The 18469-nt window shown below is 34.3% G+C and overlaps 1 protein-coding gene across 1 annotated transcript; it reads right to left on the reverse strand.

Annotated features, from left to right (window-relative positions):
- Positions 1 to 420: 420 nt before the first annotated feature.
- LOC144854577 (uncharacterized) lies at positions 421 to 16494 on the reverse strand. The gene is made up of 21 exons (XM_078712517.1): positions 16269 to 16494; positions 13238 to 13334; positions 11324 to 11437; positions 10931 to 11032; positions 9475 to 9594; positions 8103 to 8202; positions 7328 to 7493; positions 6864 to 6967; positions 6271 to 6380; positions 6144 to 6180; positions 5782 to 6029; positions 5501 to 5623; positions 5078 to 5269; positions 4432 to 4668; positions 3877 to 4077; positions 3390 to 3560; positions 2839 to 3168; positions 1991 to 2080; positions 1635 to 1824; positions 1066 to 1116; positions 421 to 962 (listed from the first exon to the last, which is right to left on the reverse strand). The coding sequence occupies exons 1-21, from the start codon at positions 16307 to 16309 to the stop codon at positions 421 to 423; spliced, it is 3366 nt and encodes a 1121-aa protein (XP_078568643.1). The 5' UTR covers positions 16310 to 16494.
- Between the last annotated feature and the right edge of the window lie 1975 nt (positions 16495 to 18469).

Below are 18469 nucleotides of genomic sequence, written 5' to 3' on the forward strand. Positions count from 1 at the left end.
TGTTGACAACAAGATTGAAGTTAGCGACGCGAGAAGCCGTTCGATGTCATCGATGCTGCGCTAGTTAATGTCGAGAGATGAAATCAAGGTCATCAGGATATACTGAGTTGATAGTTGCTGGCATGTTCGAGGTAGGTGACAAATAACAATGGGCTTAAGCTGTCTCTCGGGGGTGTACCAATATTCCTTGTGAAATCTGCCTTTGATTATTGGATTGAGACTTCTACATCATGAAACAAAGCAGACCAGCGGAGCAGTCAGAAGACTACTTAGCGTAAAGCTAGTAATTTAGCAACCAAGTCATAAGGCTCGATGTATATTCTACACATTATTCTTTAACTAGCCTGGTACTAACATATCATGTAAGACCGACTCTTCTCTTTCCTATATTTAGGTACCGGTAAACCATGTTGTATTCACTCAACACTCGTCACTATCTTCTAATTCTTCAGCGGCTAATGTTAACTCATTCTTCTTCAACTTTTCGATAAATGGTTCCAATTTGTGTTTATTTAGGATAACCCTTTGTTCAAGATCCAATATCACAGTCCACTGATTGCTGCATTGTTTCTTAGAAACCCTCTCTAGGTGGATCAGCGTTGTTACATTGTCTTCTGAAAGTGCGTTACCGAATTTAATCAGTTTTTGTCGATACGATGAGAACGATTTTACCTGATGGTCGGCTTTTTCGTAAGTGTCCTTCAGCAGTTTGTTTTCCTCCAGAACACCCTGTTTACCAGTGACATTGACTACGTCGATGAGAACGTCAAACTTGGTAGCAGTAAGATAACCGGCGCGTTCCATTAACTGAAACACCTCCATTGTGCTTTCAGCCTTCTGTAGATCGTTGAAAGGTCTTATCAGGTCTTTGCACAACATCTTCAGCTGGTCAAGTGAACCGTATTCATCATAACAGCGTGACGTTTTTACCAACATTTGCCGAAATTCTGTTTCGAATGATCCTATATTATATAAATACATATATTTAAGTTGTTTATAAGCTGAATTCACTTTTGATATTGACGATGGCTAATTTTTATTATTAAAAAAGTCATTTTAAGTTACCTGGGCTTTGACTCGACTGTTCAAATGGTTCTGCGTCGGGCCGTTCTGTACCTAAAAAAATATTGTTCCATTAAATATAAGTATTAATATTACATAAGGTAGACGTACAGTAAATCGCCAGTATCATCTTTCAATCAAGCAATCAATCAATCAATCAATCAATCAATCAATCAATCAATCAATCAATCGAACTTGGCGCCGTTATTCATATAATGTTCAGAGCCGCTTGAACAGGAAATGCTTCAGGGTGCAAGTGAGTTTTTAGACGTTTTAAAAGATATTGATATTTTCTGATGTTTTATGTCAATTGGTAAAGTAATATTGAGAAGAGTTAATTACAAATATTATTATAAAATCATTCGTTTGTTACCTGGCTTCGAACATTTGTGGATAACCCTTTTAATGGCCGTTCTGTATATAGAATCCATTCAATTACCATTGATAACATATACACACACACACACACACCCACCTGGATTATCCTATCTGGCTTCAATATGTGTTACAGACGATCTAGACAATTCGTTACATATAAAGCCAAATAATTGTACATTTTTTTTGATAATCACCTGTTAAAAACAGTTTTCTGAAGCCTTGTGTAACCATTGCGTTTTTTCCACATGGAACAGTCGGGTTGTCTAAGCACCGTTGTAGATCATGGAAATGTAGCTTGGAAGATTCACACGCTATGCAAAGTACGGACAGTTTGTAGCCGACTGTACACTTGGATTCGAAATGCTTCTGTAGAAAGTCTAAAACCTACGTGATAATATAAATGTTTTTTTTTATTTGTGTTACCGATGTTGTGTATCATTTTAGGATTTCTATTTCTCATAATTTACAAATATGACAAAATTGTTGTTTTCAATTCCAATCTTAATTAGGTCAACAGCATTAACATCAATCCATTGAACGATTGCCTTACCTCTTTGCAAAAATCTGGTTGCGGGCTATCTATCAGCCTGGTAATACCTCTCTCATCTTTGCTAATTTCAACTCTGCGTGTTATTTGAAACTGTTAAAAAACACAATAGTCAATCATCATGAATTATTTTATAATTATATCAAAATTTGCTATATTTGTAAATTAGAAAAGTATGTTCGTAGTTAGACGAAAGAAATTATACATAAATAGTTTATTTTAAATGAATAAATTATTATGGAATTGTTTAAATTATAAATGTGAGTTACTAACAGAAACAAATGGTCAGAAGAGATAAATAATACTGGACTCCATTACTCTCATAGGTAGGCTTACTTTTGTAACAGTAACAAGGCAATATGTTAAACTGTGGCACATTCGAGGAGTGGAAAGGAACGAGGTATAGTGTTAACAATTGACGCTGTCACTTTGCTAATGATTGCTTATATGCCTGGCTGCCAATATGATCAAATGAGACTGCTAAGCCTGAGCAATTGTAACATCGTACATAATTTACAGTAGTTTGTATGTGTGTATTTGCCATCATTTGTGTTAATATTATGCACATCTTGCTAATTACAGGATGAGTAGAATTATATCGGGCTTAATTGCGGCTTATGGAGGGAGCATTATTTTTTTCCTATTAGGTTGAGGGAGAAACTAAAAACGAAAGCACGTTAACCACCAGCTGAGGCTCCACAAACCTTCATCGTGTAATTTGCAAATGATTGCTGTTTAGTGAGTGTTAACAAATAGAAAAATTCTCTGTTCGTAGGACTAATGTGAACGATGTGCTCCGATTTTGACTTAGAACTTTGGTGTGGTGATGGTAGCCAAAAATAAATACGCACCTTCAATGCGCTAACTTGTCGTCTTCTTTGCTTGTTATCCTCTTTATGTTCAACGGCACCAAAACTGACAACGTGATTATCAAATCCAAAATCACTACGATCTTGGTATAATTGAAAATCATCACTTCTCCGTCCTTTAATCTTCGAGAGGTGTAGGAACTCAACAATCAACATGTGGTAGACGGCGTCAGGAAGAAAGTCCATAGGTTTGGGGGTAGTCAAATAGATCGACACCATGTTACTCGAATCTTCCTTTACTTCCAATGCATCGTCTCTAATTTGTATCCGAGAAGGAACCAGGAACACTCGGTCACTGTCATTTTCCTCATCCTATAAAAGAGATTTTGTTCACTACTTTTTATTGAATTAAAATATGTCTCCCATTGTTTCCCGCCAACTTCGAGGTCAATTGTAAGATAATTTATGTTAAGAAATGTTGTAGAAATTGTAAAATGACAGTAAGAATTAGAAGTGTCCATATTGAAACCATTTTTAAATGGCTTTTTACCCAGTGTAAATTCATAAATGGTTAAGAAACAACAAAAGCTCACCGTCACAGTTTGCGTTTCGAATACAAGTTGAAACATCTTCAATACATCTAAGAAGATATCCAAATAGCTTTCATCTAATTCAATCAGTTTCCGCCATAAATGACGTACTAATTCCTCTTCCAGAATTCCCTCGACATTAAATCTTTCCCATAATTGATTTAATCTAGACCACTATAAAAAACAACATACACTACAAAAATTAATAGATAACTATGAATCATAAAAACACATGTATCAATTGCCTGTAATAGACATACAGTACATACTAGCATTAATTTATTTTATTTTTATCACAGCTATTATTTTTTGGATTCGTATTTATGCCAAACAATCACTTTATTTATAACAAACTTTTTCAGAAACAGAAGTTAGGCAGTAACAGAGATGTCATAACAATAAAATGCTTTTTAATGTTCGAATTATGATAATTTCATTAGTTTATCTTTCACATCTCATTCTAATCAAGCTGGGCAAGATGTCAACTTACCTTTCCGCCGATGCTGTCTGGTATTTTGTCAGTGAAGATTTCTGTCACCATTTCAACCATCGTTTGTAAATCTATTAGCACTACATGCTTTAATTTCTCTTCATTCTTAGAGTACAGAATATTCCCTGTGTCATTCAGGTAGTCCAAAGCCATAGTCAGTTCTGCATCAGCAATTCCACATTCATTTGCGATTTTGGTTATCTAGAAGAAGGAGGTAATAGAACACTTTCAATAAATTATTTTTGATACATAAACTAGGGCCTACATATTGATTTTCGAACGCGCAGTCAACTAAACAGCCTATACCACTGTGTAACGGGAATGAACGGCATATAGAGGACTAAATTGCATTTTTTTAGAAGTGAAGGAGACAATTTGTCACATTTCCGGGTCACAAATATAAACAATTTGAATCTTTTTTCAGTTTCACAATAATATTTTCCTTCAAAGTGGTTATTTTTATCAGCAGTAATTACGCCTACATTTTTCCTGATATTAAATTACTAAAATCTTTGATTGAAAGAAAAACATTGCAATTATTTGACTTTAAATTACCTCATTTAAGGACAACAACAGCTTTGTTTTACCAAGTTCTTGTATCTTGGTCTGGAAATCAACCCACTTGATTGGAATCTTTCGTTTCATCACATTCATGAAAACTCCAATTCTTTTTTTGAGTTTCTCAATTCCTCTACGAGATTTGCTATCTACCATGTATATCTCAGGATCTACGTGTTTTTCGTATGGTGTGTCTTTGATAGCTTCAAGTATTTCTTGCCCCATAGCCTTAATCTGTAATATCAAACATAACTAAACATGTATTCATATAACCAGTACAATATACTGTATATATAAATTATACTATAAGTCCAATATAGTCGATGAGAGAATACAGTTTCTTCATATTGAAGGCACCATTATTAAATGTATTACTGATAGAAATATTATGTTGTGAATTAAAATTCATTACAACGTTGATTCTAAAAATGTATTGCATCTATTGGTGTAAAATGTATTTCTAATCTTAAAATGTATTTCAAACAGCATTATCTTTTGGTGATCTTTTAATAGTATTCTTATTATTTTCATTCATCTCTCTTTTAGGGTAGAGAAAGTGAAGGTAAAAAAGCTAATCCTCTCAAATCTAAATATACATAACTTATCTTTTAAATAAATGTTATCAAGCTTATACGTCACTTACCTTGGCAATTTTCTCAGCTTCGTTTCTTCCTTTAACTTTGTCTTTGTGAGTAGCGACTAGTATAATGGGCGGTAAAACTACACCGTTTAAGCTTCTCTCTATGCTAGGCGTACCATATCGCACAACGGCGTATTCATAAATGGACCTTATCCAGAAAACAGTCATTCCCAAATTCGTCATTCCCCAAAATCCCTGAAAACAATAAATAACTGTACAATAACTATAATCTACAGGCACAAGACATTCTAAACAGCTAGTCATATATTACCGCAAATTAATTTATAATTACTTTTCAAACGGTAAGAAGAGGAAACTTCGGCTTGATAAGCTATATGTCAACCGACTAACTGGGGCACAATGGCTGGGAGTAACAACTTTCCCTTAGAATTCAAAAAGAAAACAAATCATAATATATAAATTTACACAATCTTTTGGAGCTTTCTTCTTGTTGGTACTTTGATTTACATCCCTTATTTTTACCATCTCATGGAGTCCATCTACTGCACTGAACACTACAATGTACGTAACGCCTCCTGTCAGGAACAACTAAACGGAATAAAGTGTACTGTAATAAAGTAATTGAACGGCAAACCACACAAATAACACTGATACCTCCCGCTTTTACCTTCGACCTAAAACTAAAGATAAATCATACAAAAGATTAAATATTGGTAAAACTTTGACCATGTATTGTTGCTACTCACTCGGTGTGTTATATAATATGTCAGCTGCCCTGCATAATCCCAAATGCTACTAATATTCTGAGGTTTAGTAGTTCGGCTCGATGTCTGCTGCTTGTCTCCGGATGCCCAAAATTTTAATTTACCAAGCACACCAACTGTCTGTCTTCCACCGGTGTGGGCCGTTGTGTCAAGTTTATCGCTGATTTTATTAACAAGTAATTTGTGAATTTGTTCAGGAAACTTCTTTGCCAGTGTATTTCCTCTGTCATCTAAGGCAAATACAACATTATTTGCTTATTTCTATTTCATCATTAAAAATACAAACGATACTGATGATAATTCTGATCGTAATAAAAATACAAAACGGACAATAATAATTATACCCTTTAGATTCAATTCCTCCTCTTCTTTTAAAACATCCTACGAATAATCAGAAAGATAAGTTAACATTTCGTCTAATTCTTCAACAAATAATACTCTAATAATTTGTAGTAGAAGAGAAAAAAGTACCATAACTTCGATGGATGATGTCGAAGTCGTGCTAGATTTTCCTTGTAGTAATTGTTTTGCCACATATTCTGTCACTGCTTCTTCTCGAATCTCATTCGATAATTGAATTACTATAAAATACATAATAACGTTATATTACAACTACGTAATATCAAGGAGGCATTATAGATTATGTGGGATAAACCTTCTTCCAACAAACAGGTTTATAATACCAATTTACCCTTAATTAAACAATTAAATTCCTTGTTTTACTCGAACTGATGTTTATTCAGGCTTAGTAAATTTTAGAAGGTATTTACCACCATCATTACATTCTTTCAGGTGCTAATTCGGTAAATATTAATTGTTTTTGTACCATTAATTCCTCACACTGAATGTATGTGTTTTTTTCTGTATATAGTATGTTAAAGATACCAACAATCTTATAATGGTCGGCATAAATATTATTGCGATCTTCCATCGATGCAATATATCATGCTATATTAGAAATGAATAATTGGAAAAAAACCTGTTTCATTAGATCTAGTTCCCAATAAATAACTAATTTTGAAAATCACCAACCAAGAACCTTTAACACTATACTTTTTCAATACCGTCAATATTGTGTTCCTGCCACTTTTGGTAATCGTCTCCTGACGCTTCAACCAGTGTGTTTGCGACAACTATTCCGTCGGTAGACTGTTCCTTGGGATCGAATCTAAACGATAATATACATTACTAAACAGTCATAATATAATGTTTACATAATTATTATTGAAATTAACTGTTTTGAAGCATGTTGACTTTGTGCTTTACCTAGGCAAAGCTTCATCAAACTGCTGTTTTGAGACGTTTTTGGACATCTCTACACTATGAAACATGAACTTTAAGTATAGGATTCCTCAAGTTGTCTTCACTAAAATTGACGACCACCAACAATGTTTAAATTATAATAATACAACACTGGGAATATTGTCTTAATCTTCTGTTAGGTCTAGGATTAAAATTCGCCGACAATTCTATACGCAATAGAATAATTCAGTAAAATAATCTACATATTATCATAAAAAAAACATACCTTTTTCCAAGAATAGCTTTCACGCAACTTGTTTTGCCAGCTCCTTCTTTCCCAAGGAACATACTTCTTGAATTGACTATTGTAACTGTACCATTTTTTAGAGCCTCTTTGAAAACTGCAGTTGCTTCTTTACCTCTAGCAATTACTTCAGCTGGAATTGAAAACTCTAAGACACAAATATATGGATAATAAATTATTGGTGCCATGCATTTATTTTATCAAAGTGAAATAACAAACTGTTATATTAAATGAATTGTTCAGATTGTAAGTATTTGGACCAGTGGTATGATTACCATGTAGGCCTAAGACGCAATTTTATAGTAAATTTTCAATTTATTAGGATGCGTTTTTTAATCTTGCTAAAGCTAAACAGAGAAATATAATAGTAATCACTAACAAATAAATGCCACATTCAAGCACGTCGTTATACTATTCATATTAGTTTAGTAAACTGTTTCCAGCAAAATGTCACAATACTACATTGATAAACCAGCTTATCTTTAAGTGTTTCATGATTCAGTGAACCTTTATAGTCACATGGTCATTAATAAGTTTCACTTTTGTCTGTTCAGAAGCTTAATCGAATTTCTGTTTATTTTTATCCATCAACAGGATTTGAATTATTACCATCGGTTTAATAGATAATAACAAACCTATCATGGACAGTTACGATTGTTACGTTTCATTGAATCTCATTTATTCACACACCTACTTTATATTTTCTAACAGTAAATTAACAATACATAACAATGTCAGGTGTAAAAAATCTACTTGCCTTCTATCAGTTGTATGAGCTCTCGTTTTTTTTCCTTTTTAGTTTTTTTATCATACTTTGAACACTCATTTTCATTATACAGATCAATCGGTGTTTTGTCCTAAACAAATAATAAATGCAAACATGTTTACAAAACTATTTCGTAATCAATTAAAGTAATCAATCAAGTAAAATAAATTATTCGTTATAGGGCTAGCCTACTTATAATAGTTAAAACACTAAATAGTGTTAATTAATAGCATACAGTAATACTTATAAATACAAGACCGATTCAATTTAATGAATAAATGGTCGAGGAATACACAGTTTGGTTTCTGCAAATTATGTAAGTCTAACAATCATAAAGTAGAAAATACAGACCACTTTTTATATTAATGTGCAAAACGTGCTACTATGACAGACTTACATTTTAATTCACGTATATGGTCTTGTATAGTTTGGGTATGATCATTTTTGGACATTTTTTCTAATGGTACTATTGAAAAGCAACATTATGTACTACTTGATGACCTTTTAATATTATTTCCTTGTAAACAATACTTAACTACTGCATAGAGGTATAGAAAGACTATACTAAGATTGACCGCCCATCACGTAAATTAATAACTTTAAATATTATTTATTATTTTATCTACATTATTAATAAATACTTTTTCTAATAGTTTCAATATTTGATAGTCTTGAAAAATCATCCACATTGATTTAAGTATTTTTTGGCTGCAATACTATTTTTATTTATTTAAATTTACCTACTGATCATTTTTATTAATTGTTTAATTGTTATGTAATTTATTTTTGTAACTGCATTGTTAATGTTAGAACGCACCGTTTCATAAGCGTGTGCTTCTGATCCAAAAGCGTTGTTCGAATAAAGTTTGAGTTTGACTGAAACCATTATTTGTAATAATCGAATGTTAATGCTTACAGAGAAACAGGCTATATTACATCACTGTGTTATTTTATTTGAAATGTTTCTATCTGTAAATATCACGTTAATGACTCGCCCACCATACAGTACCTTCTGTACCCAAATTGAATTGTTAGCTACTGTTTTATCACAACATTTAAATTGTGCAATCTACTGTAATCATTAAATAAAATAAAACTAATCATTAATTTAATTATATAATATTGATGCTTACATGATGAGTAGTTATTGAACAGGATGCTCCATACGTCTGTACCCAAATTGAAGCATAGCTACTGTTTTATCACAAAATTTAAATTGTACAATCTAATCATTAAATGTATACTGCTTATTGCGTCAGAAAGTGTTTACTCGTAAAAACATTAATTTATTAAAAACCTAATTTTAATTTGAGTAAAAACTAATCATTAATTTAATAATAATATAATTATATATGATGATTACATTAGGTCTTGCTGAACACGATGCTCCATACGTCATCAGGCAGATGGCAGTATCATGGTGTTGCTTGTAAGTTAAAAACGATGATTCGAGACAATTATGCAATGGTGTGTTCCTAACGACCTGCAATTTTATAGCAAAATAGTAGGTTAATCAATTTCAATAACGTGTTCTATGACTATTCACAAGAAAACATAGCCCTATAATTTTAATATTTTCGGCACTAGTTCTCTATTGTACGTACGGGCAGAGATTAATCTGATAAATTGGTGTTGTACAGTGGATTGTGGAACAGTTAGGGATCAATAACACTCTTATAAGGGTTGAGAGTAGATGGAAGAGAGGAAGGCGTACATAAAAACGATTGCAATTTTATTTAATCCTAATTGCCTAAAGGTCAATTTACACTAGAACGATGACGATCGACGATAAAAAGATAAACATAAACAAAAGAAATTTTTTTTTTTCATTCTGTATAAAAAATAACCATTTATGCTGTCTTTGACGAAAATAATATTGCTCATGTCCAATCAAATGACGTCATGATTAGTAAGAGCAATAATATCGTACCGATACAACGTACTTGTAAGTTAAATACGATGAATAGAGACAAACATGCAATGGTGTATCGCTAAATATCTGTAATTAAATAGCAAAATAGTAAGTAAATCAATGTCAATAACGTGTTCTATAACTATTCGCAAGAAAACATACCCCCATAATTTTAATCTTTTCGGTACAAAGTCTCTATTGTAGGTACGGGCAGAGATTAATCAGACACATCGGTGTTGTACAGTCGATTGTGGAACTCTTAAAACTCTTATAACGGTTGAGAGTAGATGGAAGAGTGGAAGGCGTACATGAAAACGATTGCATTTTTAATTAATCCAGTTTTAATCGCTTAAATGTCCATTTACAATAGGACGATAACGATCGACGATAAAAAGATAAAGACATAAAACAAAAGAAATTAGAAGATTTTTCATTCTGTATATAAAATAACCATTTATGCTGTCTTTGATGAAAATGATATTTATCATGTCCAATCAAATGACGTCTTAATTAGTAAGAGCAATAATATCGTACCGATACAACGATGTTATTGTTCTTATTGATCATGACGTCATTTGATCAATCATAAATGGTTATTTTATAGTTCTAGAATGAAAACTTAGTTTCCTTTGTTTTATGTAAGGAAAGGGTTATGTTCATTTTTTATCGTCGATTGTTATCGTCCTAGTGTGTAAGCAGTCTTTAAACTACATACAATAATAGGAAATCTGATTTACATTATTATGTTAGTTTGCTTATAGAAGTGCATTTACATAGAACATATGTTTGTGACCATGACATTAACACATTATCTTATCTTATATAACCATATAGCATTTAACGTCGATCGTCTACCTTTCAAATCTATTTTAAAGCAAATTGTTTTATTAATGTGTACTCTACTCACCCTGTCTGATGTATTCACGTGTTGTCTGTTTCGTTCTAAGACAAGTTTCAATGCGATCGAGTACCCTCTGTATGATAAGCAATGAAGAATAGTAGGCGGCCACTGTGAACACAAAATTACATAAAACAATCGTCACATATAAAATAACATAACGTATAACGATACTCAACATATTTGTTTTAATTAACTGTCTTCAGATCTGTGCACTGTAGATAGGAAGGACAGAATTTTTACTGTTTCTGAAGTTCAACCTACACTGGGAAAGAGTATGTTACTTCTTTTCCATTAATAAAAGACCCAACAACTAAGGGAACTAAACATGAATATGATTTGCAAGATCAATGTAAATCAAGGTATACGCAATAGTTGTGATTTCTATCTGATTGTCCTTACATATGGCGAGCTGTATTCAAGGCAAACATCTGATGCTTGAGCAATCAGCTGAATCACTAAGTTTTCTGGAATAATATACAACCACACACCCCTCATTAATAACGTTTCCTCCTCCTAACAGAACAAACATACATAGTATTACATTAAAGTGACTCGATGCGTATATGGATTATGTACAGGTTTTAATTTGTTTTGAAGAGAGACATTAAAAATAAATAATTATGCATAAAATATATACTATCATAATTATTGAATTATGAATATCCTTTGAATTATAATTTTCTTTTTCCTTATTCTTAAATATTTTATTCAGAAAAAAGCGTACTGTTGTGAATAAAAATTGTTTTATATTTGATATTATGATATTGTATGTTGATGTTGATAATACATATGCCTACCTATCTATTGTGTAAATCATTATTATTGTATGGAAAATAACAGTTAATTATATCTCAACTGAGGATTATAGTATGTATTACTATTTCAGTACAGCTATTAATTACTGCTTCGTTCCCACGCGTAACCTAGCCTACAGCTAAGCCCGAGTAGGCCTGCCTTCCCTAGCTACTACAGGCCTTGTTGGCTAGGCCCAGAGCCTATAGCGATTGTTGATATTTAAAATATTGATAAAATGCTTCGTTTCATTTCGTCGTACGAGAGTTTGTCTAGAAAAATTCCCCCCCGGACAACTACTCCCCGGACAACTACCCCCTTAGGACAACTACCCCCCTTAGGATAACAACCCCCCGGACAACTACCCCCCGGACAACTACCCCCTTAGGACAACTACCCCCTTAGGACAACTACCCCCTTAGGACAACTACCCCCCGGTCAACAACCTATTATACACTGTTGCAGAGTCAGGTTGTTCCTAGGGGGTAATTGTCCGGGGGGGGGGGGTAGTTGTCCAGGGGGTAGTTGTCCTAAGGGGGTTGTTGTCCGGGGGGTAGTTGTCCTAAAGGGGTAGTTGTCCTAAGGGGGTAGTTGTCCAGGTGGTGGTTGTCCGGGGGGTAGTTTTCCGGGGGGTAAATGTCCAGAGGGTGAATATCCGGATACGCAAATCAAACATGTTGAAACAAAGTTGGCCGTGGCCCACTTCACTGAGGTTCACCGGCCGCATGAGTGCCGTTAGGCCTAGTAGTGGGAACATTCCTATTTTGTTAATAATAATGTCGTCGAATTTAAAACATAGCGATACGATGTTTAATTTGATTAATTCACAATGTGGCCGTATACTATATTTTTATTGCATGGCAACATTCTGACGTATTTTATAGGTTTCATTTACGGTAGGCCTAATATAATAGGCCTAGTACTAGTAGTTATACTGCATGGCATGCTAGATTGGTACTCTGTACGAACTCAATAGCATAGGGTGTGTGGTACTAACTTCGTTTTTTAAAACATTAATCTCTAGACTCTGGGCCTAGCTAGCAATACAAATATCGGGCGTAACTGCTGTATTTTCAATCACTGTTGCCCTTTTGATTCATTGATAACAATGTTGTTTACTTTGTAACAACACATAACAATAGACGCGTGGGGCAAAACAATGCCTCTCGTAGGATCGCGATTAAAAACAATTATAAATCGTGGCCACGAAGTAGGCACGAAGCTGGAACGTGGGTTACGTTGCAGTAATTTTTAGCTGTACTGATACATCAATATAAATCAAATTTCATTAGAGTTTAATTTTAATTCACGTAATTTAGACAAAAAGTGTCATTATTTAACGTTCTACATGTACAGTCAGCATCATGAGACAAGCCTATACGATTTATATACAAAACATTCGTGAAGGTTAAATCCAAACAAGGCAATCTTGATTGCCTTGTTCCAAATAACGTACATGTTTTAATTTGTATAAATCAAAACATTTTTAGGCTAATCATTTGATATAAAATAACAACCTACCTCGTCTGACATAGTATTTACAAGTTGTGGTTCGGATGCACACAGTCGTTCAACTTCTGGCCATTTCTCTGAAACAATAGCTTGCCACAATTTGTTGCTGTTAAATAAAGTGTAAACAAAACATAAAGCTTGTCAGAAAAGGATGAATATAAAGGTGATCATTAAGCACCTGTTGGTTGTATTATTATAGTTATTATCAATGAAAGGATGACATAGCTCGAGCGAGTGAGTGACCGAGCGGTTATTAAGACAGTGGGACCGTAATACGTAGCCATAACATCGGCAAGGGTTCGAGGCTCACTCGCTCCAGGGTTTTGGTGGTAGAACAAGTCTTCTCGGATAAGGACTATTAAACTATATGTCCATTGTACACATCTAGCTCATGTGCACTTAAATAACCTAGTACATCTTTCGAGACGAGTATGGGGTTACCCCGGTGTACTAGTTCACACACAGCCACTGTCACTCATCATAAAATACACTGGGCCCTCTGGGAGTATGGAACGCCTCCTCTGCCTTCAGTTCACATTTATCATGCAGTACACAGCAATCGTCATGCAGTACACACCAATCGTCATGCAGTACACACCAATCGTCATACAGTCAAATACTGCGTAATTTATACCGCCACCTATCGACAAATTTGAATATCACGTGACGTTTATTAGACGGCTGTAAAACTAAGGCCATCGACTCTAAGATTTCTTTTATGCTTGACATACTGTACTTATTTTAACCGCTACACATCTCTGTGAATGCTCTTATGGAACGCCTCCTCTGCCTTCAGTTCACATTTATCATGCAGTACACACCAATCGTCATGCAGTACACACCAATCGTCATGCAGTACACACCAATCGTCATGCAGTACACACCAAACATCATGCAGTACACACCAATCGTCATGCAGTACACACCAAACATGATGCAGTACACACCAATCGTCATGCAGTACACACCAATCGCCATGCAGTACACACCAATGGTCATGCAGTACACACCAAACATCATGCAGTACACACCAATCGTCATGCAGTACACACCAATCGTCATGCAGTCAAATATTGCGTAATTTATACCGCCACCTATCGACAAAATCGAATATCACGTGACGTTTATTAGACGGCTGTAAAACTAAGACTATTTATTATTTCTTTTATGGAATTCAATGATTACAATGGCCTCCTAGCCGCGCCTACGTCCTATAGATTCCAAGATTGCTTTAATAGTTTTGCGAGCCATTTTAGTCATAAAGCACGTGCGATGTAGTAGTAGACATCGTGAGTTGCTGTAGTATACAGTTTGAATAGCCTTAGTTTTACAGTCGTCTAATAAACGTCACGTGATATTGGATTTTGTCGATAGGTGGCGGTATAAATTACGCAATATTTGACTGCATGACGATTGGTGTGTACTGCATGACGATTGGTGTGTACTGCATGATGTTTGGTGTGTACTGCATGATGTTTGGTGTGTATACTGCATGACCATTGGTGTGTACTGCATGACGATTGGTGTGTACTGCATGACGTTTGGTGTGTACTGCATGATTTTTGGTGTGTACTGCATGACGATTGGTGTGTACTGAATGATGTTTGGTGTGTACTGCATGACGATTGGTGTGTACTGCATGACCATTGGTGGGTACTGCATGACGATTGGTGTGTACTGCATGACCATTGGTGTGTACTGCATGATAAATGTGAACTGAAGGCAGAGGAGGCGTTCCATATGCTCTGTTATTTATATATACAATAATTTATTATGCGAGACATAGGCGCGACTAGGAGGCCATTGCAATTATTGAATTCCATAAAAGAAGGTTAAATAGTCTTAGTTTTACAGCCGTCTAATAAACGTCACGTGATATTCGATTTTGTCGATAGGTGACGGTATAATTTACGCAATATTTGACTGCATGAAGATTGGTGTGTACTGCATGACGATTGGTGTGTACTGCATGACCATTGGTGTGTACTGCATGATGATTGGTGTGTACTGCATGACGATTGGTGTGTACTGCATGATGTTTGGTGTGTACTGCATGACCATTGGTGTGTACTGCATGACCATTGGTGTGTACTGCATGACCATTGGTGTGTACTGCATGACCATTGGTGTGTACTGCATGGCGATTGGTGTGTACTGCATGACCATTGGTGTGTACTGCATGACCATTGGTGTGTACTGCATGATGATTGGTGTGTACTGCATGACGATTGGTGTGTACTGCATGATGTTTGGTGTAAACTGCATGACGATTGGTGTGTACTGCATGATGTTTGGTGTGTACTGCATGTCCATTGGTGTGTACTGCATGACCATTGGTGTGTACTGCATGACCATTGGTGTGTACTGCATGACCATTGGTGTGTACTGCATGGCGATTGGTGTGTACTGCATGACGATTGGTGTGTACTGCATGATAAATGTGAACTGAAGGCAGAGGAGGCGTTCCATATGGGAGAACAGTCCTAGACTGAAGAGGCAACTCAATATAAAGAATAAATAAATAAAGATCATACATAATTATATGAAAGGTGAACATAATGAAAGGTGATCATAATGAAAGGTGATCATATTGAAAGGTGATCATAATGAAAGGTGATCATAATGAAAGGTGATCATAATGAAAGGTGATCATAATGAAAGGTGATCATAATGAAAGGTGTTCATAATGAAAGGTGTTCATAATGAAAAGGTGTTCATAATTAAAAGTGATCATAATGAAAGGTGATCATAATGAAAGGTGGCCATAATGAAAGGTGATCAAAATGAAAGGTGATCATAATGAAAGGTGGCTATAGTGAAAGGTGATCATAAAGAAAGGTAACCATAATGAACTGTGATTATGATGAAAGTGGTCATAATGAAAGGTGATCATAATGAAAGGTGGTCATAATGAAAGGTGATCATAATGAAAGGTGGCCATAGTGAAAGGAGATCATAATGAAAGGTGATCATAATGAAAAGTGATTATAATGAATGATGATCAAAATGAAAGATTATGAACAACGAATCGTGTACTTACTCACTAGCAGGAATACTCTCCATTTTTGTTGTTGGTTTCATAAAATGTGTCAACAAATCTGCATTATTTTAATTTAATGTGCTTATAAAGAACCCGCTCCATCGTTAGCGTTGTTGGTAAGGTCCATGGAAAATCGACATTCAGATTCTATTCTGGTAAATTATTTAACGAACAAATGAGCACGACGGAATGCAACACAATTGTGACTCCAAAAATGAGTGGTGCATAACTAATCAACTTGTTATTCTTTTCAGATATAATCTCAGGTGCTTCCTGTATAGGGAGTTAGTTATTATAATAACAATATACAATAACTTAACACTCAGTTTACTTGTAGTTGTTGAGTAAAGAATGAAAGTGCCATGTTTGTTTAAACAGAACATCATACAATGTTATGAATAGCTGGCTTATTTGAATTACAGCCATGCATTTTGCTTAAGCTGCCCCTGCCAAGCATTTTGTATTTCTTGTTTGGTATGTTATTGAATACTGTATTGATATTATGATAGTAAATGCATGGTTATGGTTAATACAGTAGGTTTAACTTTTATTTAGTATATTTCTCATTTGTCAACAATGGGCCTAGGTCTAAAGATTCATTGGTATTTTGTCTTTAAATTGTATAGTATTATAGAATTTCCCTGTGATATTCCAAACAATCTTTAATTTATCAAACAAGAATAAATATAATTTATAAAATAAATAGTTAACTGAGAATATATATGACAAAATAATGTTAATACTATAAATACAGTATAATAAGTTAGTGGTATTTGTCAACTGCGTACAAAAAGACCAGTGAACCGTGACACATTCCAACACGCACCTTGATTCAGATTGAATTGCTGGATAAAATTATTACTGTAGGCCTACTTGTATACATAGGCATTTTTAATACGCTCTTCAAACAGATTTTACCTAGGTTAACTGGTAGCAGGGAAACACTTAGTAGTTCTCACAGTCGTACAGTTTAAGGTAAATTCAAGGTAAATATTAATATACAACAGCCAACCCTAATCAAAATGATGACTTCATTCAGTATTATGTTTTAAAGAGAACTCTGAAATTAACCATAAAAATATGTATAAATAACACGACTTATTATTGATAATAAAAAACATTCAGAATTAAATAAATTGTTTGTGAAGTTGAGAAGCCTTCCGTGATGCCCATCCGTTGAAAGCACCAACGAGGAAAGGTTTAACAACAATGTGTTCTTGTTTAGTTACGTTCTATAGACCTATACTGTGTATGTTGGGGGCCTTCTAAAAAGTTCATTCATAACAAAATAAACTTTGTATGAAGTTCATGAAGTCATCCGTGATACCAATCCGTTGGAATTACCGACGAGGAAAGGTTTAACAAACAATGACAAGTGTTCTTGTTTGTTATAAAGGTTCTAGACCTACTATGTATGTTGGGGGCCTCTAACAAAAAAAAGTAACACCCAAGTCATTTAGAAACGTTTATGATGCAACCAGGGAAGAGTGAAATCATACGTGAATCATTGATAATACGAAACACTGGATGAAGGTGGAAGAATTATGTTTATACCTGAAGAACTTATATTATTATATTATTATTATTATAATATTATGTCTTCACGGCAATCTTGAGATCCAAAACAAAAATTGTAAAGATAATTAACAATTTCATTGAAAGTTTTGTAGAATGTCATCATCCATGCCAACTATTTTAATGTTACAGAAGTTTCTGTAAAACCTTGTCCATCGAGCGACGATGGCAAACATTAAGCTTCATAAAATTAGCTATATTTCTTGATTTTCTTTACAATTCAGCAACTATCGTTTTTTTTATTTCATCTGAATTTTTTGTTTTCAAAATCAATCATGGTGGATTATACCCAGCCCACTCACAAAACAAAAAAAAATATCACATCTTGTGTTTACTAGGGAAAAAATCTCTATGGACACACTCCCAATTACTTCACAACCCAATTCTCTATCCCCGCCACACTTTTAATAAGAAATGTTTTACAACAAATAAAGCATTGAAGAAAGTGAACAAGAGTGGCTTCTACTTGATAATATAGCCTCCCTTATATACCACTTTAGTTGAAACGTTTTAGGATGTACGCAACTGAAACAGAGATCAAAACTGGCTGAAGTGTTTTGTTTTTCACTTTTAATTACTTATATTTACCCATATTTACGTATTATTATATCATTCAAAAACAATAA

Source organism: Antedon bifida, chromosome 10 (assembly GCF_963402885.1).
Source record: "Antedon bifida chromosome 10, ecAntBifi1.1, whole genome shotgun sequence".
NCBI classification, from domain to species: domain Eukaryota; kingdom Metazoa; phylum Echinodermata; class Crinoidea; order Comatulida; family Antedonidae; genus Antedon; species Antedon bifida.